Raw genomic sequence first — 7,735 nt, 5'->3', positions numbered from 1 at the left:
ACATTCAGAAAACGAAGATCATGGCATCCGGTCCCACCACTTCATGGGAAATAGATGGGGAAACAGTGGAAACAGTGTCAGACTTTATTTTTCTGGGCTCCAAAATTACTACAGATGGTGACTGCAGCCATGAAATTAAAAGACGCTTACTCCTTGGAAGGAAAGTTATGACCAACCTAGATAGCATATTCAAAAGCAGAGACATTACTTTGCCAACAAAGGTTCGTCTAGTCAAGGCTATGGTTTTTCCTGTGGTCATGTATGGATGTGAGAGTTGGACTGTGAAGAAGGCTGAGCGCTGAAGAATTGATGCTTTTGAACTGTGGTGTTGGAGAAGACTCTTGAGAGTCCCTTGGACTGCAAGGAGATCCAACCAGTCCATTCTGAAAGAGATCAGCCCTGGGATCTCTTTGGAAGGAATGATGCTAAAGCTGAAACTCCAGTACTTTGGCCACCTCATGCGAAGAGTTGACTCATTGGAAAAGACCCTGATACTGGGAGGGATTGGGGGCAAGAGGAGAAGGGGACGACAGAGGATGAGATGGCTGGATGGCATCACTGACTCAATGGACGTGAGTCTGAGTGAACTCCGGGAGTTGGTGATGGACAGGGAGGCCTGGCGTGCTGTGATTCACAGGGTCGCAAAGAGTCGGACACGACTGAAGTGACTTAGCAGCAACAGCAGCTGGATACACAATCAAAATACAAAAAGCAGTTGTTACTATACACTTAACAATCCAAGATAGAAACTATGAAAACAATTACATTTACAATTGTTTTAGTTAGTTGCTAAGTCTTGCCCAACTCTTTTGCAACCCCATGGACTGCAGCCTACTAGGTTCTCTGTCCATGGGATTTCCCAGGCAAGAATACTGGAGTGGTTTGCCATTTCCTTCCCTAGGGGAACCTCCACACCCAGGGGTCGAACCGACATCTTATTACAGGCAGAATTTTTACCACTGAGCCACCAAGGAAGCCATTTACAACAGTATCAAAAATACATAGGAAAAAACAATGGGGAGAGAGAAGAGAAGAATGATTTATATCCCAAAACCTGTAAGACACTGTTGAAATAAAGAAAACAGATATATAAATGGAAAAACATTCCATTTTCACAATATTGTTAAGATATCAATATTACCCAAAGCAACCTACAGATCCAATGTAATCCACATTAAATCCCAATTCTTTTCAGAAACAGAGAGATTCATTTTTAAATTCATATGACATCTCAAAGGACCCACAGTCAAAACAACCTTCAAAGGAACGTTGGCAATCTCACATTTCCTAATTTTGAAAGTGATGCAAATGATGTAACTGACAAGGGGTTATTGTCCAAAATATGCAAACAGTTCACATCAAAAAACAAACAATCTAATCAAAAAATGAGTGGAAGACCTGAATAAATATTTTTCCAAAGACAACATACAGAAGGCTAAATAGGCATGTGAAAAGATTCTCAGTATTGATAATTATACAGAAATGGAAATCAAAACCACAATGAGGTATCACTTCACACCTGTCGGAATACCTATCATCACAAAGTCTACAATAACTGATGTTAGAGAGCATACAGAGAAATGGCAACCCTTGTTGGTGGGAATGTAAATTGGTACAGCCACAGTGGAAAGCAGTAAGGAGGTCCCTTTAGAAAGTAAAAATAAAACTAGAATATGGTCCAGCAATTCCACTGCTGGGTACACATCCAGAAAAAAAGAAAACTAATTGAAAAAGACAGAGGCAGCCCAGTGTTTAGAGCAGCACTACTTACAACAGCCAAGACATGGAAACAACTCAACTGTCCAGCAATAGATGACTGAGTTAAAAAGATGTCTCACATACATACACGCACACACAAAATAAAATAGTACTGAGTCATAAAAATGAAATATAGCCATGTACAGCAATGAAGATGAACCTAGAGAATATCATGTTTAGTGAAAAAAGTCAGAGAAGGCAAATATTATATGATGTCAACTATACATGGAATATAAATAAGTGTATATACAAAACAGAAAGATTCACAGAAATAGAAAATAAACTTGTCGTTACAAAAGGAGAGAGGGAAAGAAGGAAGAACAAACTAGGGATATGTGATGAAGATATACAAACTGCTCCCGGACTGGATGAAGCACAAGATGGAATCAAGATTCCATTCCATTCCATTTCTGGGAGAAATGTCAATAACGTCAGATATGCAGATAACACACCTCTATGACAGAAAGCAAAGAGGAACTAAAGAGCCTCTTGATGAAGGTGAAAGAAGAGAGTGAAAAAGCTGGCTTAAAACTCAACATTCAAAAAATGAAGATCATGGCATCAGCCCCATCACTTCATGGCAAATATATGGAGAAACAATGGAAACAGTGACAGACTTTCTTAGGCTCCAAAATCACTGCAGATGGTGACTGCAGCCATGAAATTAAAAGAGGCTTGCTCTGTGGAAGAAAAGCTATGACCACCATAGACAGCATATTAAAAAGCAGAGACATTACTTTGCCAACAGAGGTCTGTCTAGTCAAAGCTATAGTTTTTCCAGTAGTCATGTATGGATGTGAGAGTTGCACTATAAAGAAAGCTGAGTGCTGAAGAACTGATGCTTTTGAACTGTGGTGTTGGAGGAGACTCTTGAGAGTCCCTTGGACTGCAAGGAGATCCAACCAGTCCATCCTAAAGGAAATCAGTCCTGAATATTCATTGGAAGGACTGATGCTGAAGCTCCAATACTTTGGCCACCTGATGCAAAGAACTGACTGATGCTGGGAAAGATTGAAGGCAGGAGGAGAAGGCGACGACAGAGGATGAGATGGTTGGATGGCATCACCAACTCAACAGGCATGAGTTTGGGTAAACTCCAGAAGCTGATGATGGACAGGGAGGCCTGGCGTGCTGCAGTCCATGGGGTTGCAAAGAGTGACACAACTGAGCAGCTGAACTGAACCTAAGACTATACATAAAGAGAAACATTTTAACAGATTAACATTTTAAAAACAGAATATGCAATTTGTTTTTTGTTTTTCAAAGAAGTCTGAGCTTCTAATGTTACACAAAGATGTCAGGCATAACGAATTTTTTTAATTTGCCCAAGTATTGTCATTTTGGAGCAAACAAACAAAATGAGCGAGAAGAAATAAAACTATAATATAAAAAGGTACACTCTATGTTACAAATGATAATTCTATTACACAAGGCATCCTTACCACTACTTCTGCCCCTGAATTTCTAATATTTTTGCCCTAAAAGTGCCCTTAAAATGCACCTATTTGGACATCACAATCCCCTGTGTCATTTGGTTAAAAAACATTGGTGGGGAGTGTCTTACTTTCAATAAATGAATTATAGTATCTGGGAAGTAGTTCCAAAAAAAAATCTGTATTTCTAACAATCACATATGACTGATTCTGATGCAGCCTAGCTCTTGAATGAAATATTAAACACGAGATGGTTTAGCAAAGTTGGGAGGCGAATCACAGATGTGTCTACGAAGTACTACCAACTCCCTAAATGGATGATACACAGGAAGGGTGGAAAGGTGGAAATAACACTGTTTAAAATATATACTTTATCAACATCAGAATCTGCCAACAGTTTGAGAAAAAACTCAATTTCTCTTTCTCCTTCCACAAAATAGATGCTTCCAGGACTCAGTCTACCTAGGGCACAGCACAGCACAGTGGCCCTGTTCTACTGTGTTATAATTAGCTTTGTAAACTTCATATATAACAATGTTTCTAAGGAAAAGAGAATTCTAATTTTCAAAGGAACATCTCTGAAACAAATTTTCCATTAGTAGATATGAAACCATCAATTTAACTTCTGTATACTAATTATACTATTCATATGCCAATAGTGATATTAACTGGATTACTATATGGAAGCCTAGCAAAAGCACACGTTTACTAACAGGTCCTTCTGACACTAGACCATAAAATATTAAGTCCATGATCTTAACATTTTTCCTATGTAGCACCTAGTTTCTATTATTGAGATTTTCAAAGAATGTTTTGGTCCTCTAAGTTTATCAAGAATTATTATTGCTTTTTAAATCCTCCAAGAAGATTTTAAATTCTACCTATTACTCAAAAACCACAAAATATAAAATTATAAAGCTTCTGGAATAAAACACAGGAGAAAATCTTTGTGACTTTGGGTTAGGGAAAGATTTCACAGATATAACACCAAAAGCATGACTCAGAATTCTGATAAACTAGACTTGATTAAAATTTTAAACTTTTGTTTTGCAAAAAACAGCCTCGGAAACAACTCCGAGAAAGTATTTTTCAAATCACCTATCTTAACAAAGGACTTGCATCCATAATACTTAAAGAATTTTCAAGGGTTTGGAAATTCCTTAAAATGTCTAAACAGAGTTACCATATCACTCAGAAATTCCACCTCTATACACAAGAGAACTTAAAGTATATGTCCATGAAAAACCTGTACATGAATGTTCACAGCAGCATTAGTCATAAAAGGAAAGGTAATAATAATTTAAATGTCCATCAACTGATGAAAAGATAAACAAAATGAGTTACACCCATACAATGGAATGTTATTAACAGCCACAAAAAGGAATGAAATACTGATATATGCTACAATATAAATGAACCTTGAAAATATAGTACTAAGTGAAAGAAGTCAGAAACAAGAGGCCATGTATATTATGATTCCATTTACATGAAACGTCCAGAATTGGCAATCAATAGAAGACAAAAAGTGTATTAGTGATTGTCAGAGGAATCACTGGCAATGATTAGTGGGGATAAATTTGTAGTGATTGTTAACAGGTATGAGATTTATTTTTGGAGTGTTGAAAATGTTCTGGAATTAGATGTAGCGACAGTTGCACAATTTTGATGCATGCCACACACGAATGCCTCTCAAATTCATTTCATTTAGTAAGTGAAAGGAATGAACTAAGAAATCAGGTCCACAAAGAAACATACCACATAATTCCATTTATATGGCACTGTAGAAAAGGGAAAACTGTAGGGATGGAAAATGACCAATGGTTGCCAGGAGGAAGGGTAGGAGTTGGGTGGGAGACTACAAAGGGGCGGCAGAGGAAGTTTTGAGATGTGGAAACAGTGGCTGACTTTATTTTGGGGGGCTCCCAAATCACTGCAGATGGTGACTGCAGCCATGAAATTAAAAGACGCTTACTCCTTGGAAGGAAAGTTATGACCAACCTAGACAGCATATTAAAAAGCAGAGACATTACTTTGCCAACAAAGGTCTGTCTACTCAAGGCTATGGTTTTTCCAGTAGTCATGTATGGATGTGAGAGTTGGACTGTGAAGAAAGCTGAGCGCCAAAGAATTGATGCTTTTGAACTGTGGTGTTGGAGAAGACTCTTGAGAGTCTCTTAGACTGCAAGGAGATCCAACCAGTCCATCCTAAAGGAGACCAGTCCTGGGTGTTCATTGGAAAGACTGTTGAAGCTGAAACTCCAGTACTTTGGCCACCTGATGCGAAGAGCTGACTCATTGGAAAAGACCCTGATGCTGGGAAAGATTGAGAGCAGGAGAAGGGGACAAGAGAGGATGAGATGGTTGGATGGCATCACCAACTCAATGGACATGAGTTTGGGTAAACCCCGGGAGTTGGTGATGGACAGGGAGGCCTGGTGAGCTGCGGTCCACGGGGTTACAAAGAGTCAGACACGACTGAGCGACTGAACTGATGTTTTTTTCTATATCAAGATCGTGATGCTGGATACGTGCTTCCTTGTATTGTCAAAATGATAGAATTGTGCATCACAAGAGTGAATTTAGTGTATGAGTATTTCATATGAACAAATCCACTGATAAATCAAACTCTACACCAACCTCCACTTTGAAGTAGAAGCAATTTTCCACTACAGGTTAAAAGCAAAGCACACCACAAAATGTTCTTAAGGCTTCCTACTGAGGTGGGTGGAGACAAGTTTTATCATTATTATTTTACAAATGAAAAACAGCACAGATTAAACTATCTGTAAATTTCTGGTACTAGTCAGAGATGCTGAGCTAGCATTTATGTTCTTCATTCCTGCAGTCCCACTCTCTACCAAGGTGGATATCAACAGCAGTTAACAAGAGGTTTTCTTTATCAAACTAAATTACCTATTTACACTATTAAATAAAGGAGAAATATCACGATAAATAAGTATTTTAGAAGAAAACTGTCAAGTGTGTGCATATTCAAAAAGACTAAAATTTAAATATATATATATATTACTCACACAAGGAGATTAACCCTAGCTTTGGCCTGGGAAAGACATTTCATAAGAAAAAGAATCTAATTTCTAATGGGTGTTTAAAATAGATAAGGGTGTAATACAAAAACAGGTGGAAGCACAGCACTAAAAATGAAACTCCAAATAAGGAAACACACCAGAATAAATGGATACAAAGTAAAGCATCAGTCCTTCACCATCCAACTTCACATCTCACTTAGCGTAAGGACAGAGCACCTAGCTTCTTTAAAAATTCAGTAACTCTGCGACCCACAAAGCCCCAAACCCTTAACAAGCTTGACATATTGCTGGTCAGGTTGTAAATTGACAACCAATCTTTCGAGCGATCCTGCACAGGAGTTTTCGCTATTATCAACCGAACCCAGGCGAGCCTCCCGGACTCGAGGCGGTGAGGCCGGAAGGGGGAGCCGAGCAGCCAGCAGGGTTTGGCCGTACCCGGAGGCTGGGCGCGGGAGGAGGACGGCATCTCCGGTCACAGCTCCTTGCTTTCACGTGCGGGGCGGCGTGCGGCCCTCCGTGGGCTGCCCGGGCCTCCATCACAACCCAAGGGGCGAAAATGACAGGGACCAGACCAAGCCCAGGTGTGTCTAGAGGCCGCCCCTCGCCCAACACAGCTGAAACCGGACCTCGAGGGGCTGAAAAGGGCGGTTCGGTGGAATTTGAACTCCAGACCCTTGGAGTCCACTGTGGGTCCCTTCGGCGGAAAGCGGGGGGCGGCCTTTTCATCCAGCATCAGAGACCCTAATCCCCTCCGGCCAAAACGCTAACTCGCCGGTGGAGGCCCAGCAACTGCCTCCCGGCTCTACGTAACATGACCCCAAACGAGTCTGCGGCAGGTGGCAGAGTGGGGCCAGAGGCCCCAGTAAGGCAGGGCCGGCTGTCAACGGAAGCACGGGAGGCGAGATGGAGAGACTGCGGCGGTCTCGTTACCTGCCCAGATGCCCAGACTGAGCTGGGACGTGTCCAGGTTCACCACATAGTCCCCCAAGAACCGGTTCAACACGTCCACGACCACCGACTCGAACACCATCTTCCTCAGCCGCGGTGGACGCGGCGCTCCTTCTTCCTGAGCCTGCCCTCCCGAGCCCCTCTCACGAGACTGCTCGGTTCACCGGCTCCTGGGCGGCTCCGACCGTGGTGCCACCAGCGCCGAACGCGTAGCCCCACCACGAGCCCTATGAGGGGCGGAGGCGGTAGCTCGCGCTACGCATGTGCGGCTCGCGATCCAGGGTTGGGTGGAACGCGAGGCCGGAGAGAGAGCTAAGGCGGCTGCGCGGCCGCCTCTCCAGCTCTTGCCCTAGTCGGGCGGAGTGCGGCTCCTTTTTCTCCTCGGCCCCGCCTCCTCCCCCATCGCCAGGCAACCGGACTGGTACCTGAAGTTGCCAGACATTTCTGACCCCGCCCCCACCGGCAGTCTGGCCTCCCCACTGGTGGCTAGGGGGGGGCGGGGGCGGGGCGTCAGGGGGCGCGGCGGTTACTCCCGGCCGGGAACGCCCC

The 7,735-nt window shown here is 42.6% G+C and overlaps 1 protein-coding gene across 1 annotated transcript in view; it reads right to left on the bottom strand.

Annotated features, from left to right (window-relative positions):
- The window catches only part of LOC104992154 (vacuolar protein sorting-associated protein 13A-like), a 51,972-nt gene extending 44,458 nt beyond the window's left edge, over positions 1 to 7,514 (bottom strand). The window contains exon 1 of the mRNA XM_010844910.1: positions 7,169 to 7,514. Within this exon, the coding sequence (XP_010843212.1) occupies positions 7,169 to 7,268 (100 nt within the window). The 5' untranslated portion in view covers positions 7,269 to 7,514. The remainder of the gene's footprint in view (positions 1 to 7,168) is intronic.
- Between the last annotated feature and the right edge of the window lie 221 nt (positions 7,515 to 7,735).

This window comes from Bison bison, unplaced genomic scaffold (genome assembly GCF_000754665.1).
Source record: "Bison bison bison isolate TAMUID 2011002044 unplaced genomic scaffold, Bison_UMD1.0 scf7180017864212, whole genome shotgun sequence".
NCBI lineage: Eukaryota > Metazoa > Chordata > Mammalia > Artiodactyla > Bovidae > Bison > Bison bison.
This window is presented reverse-complemented; position numbering and strand designations above follow the sequence as displayed.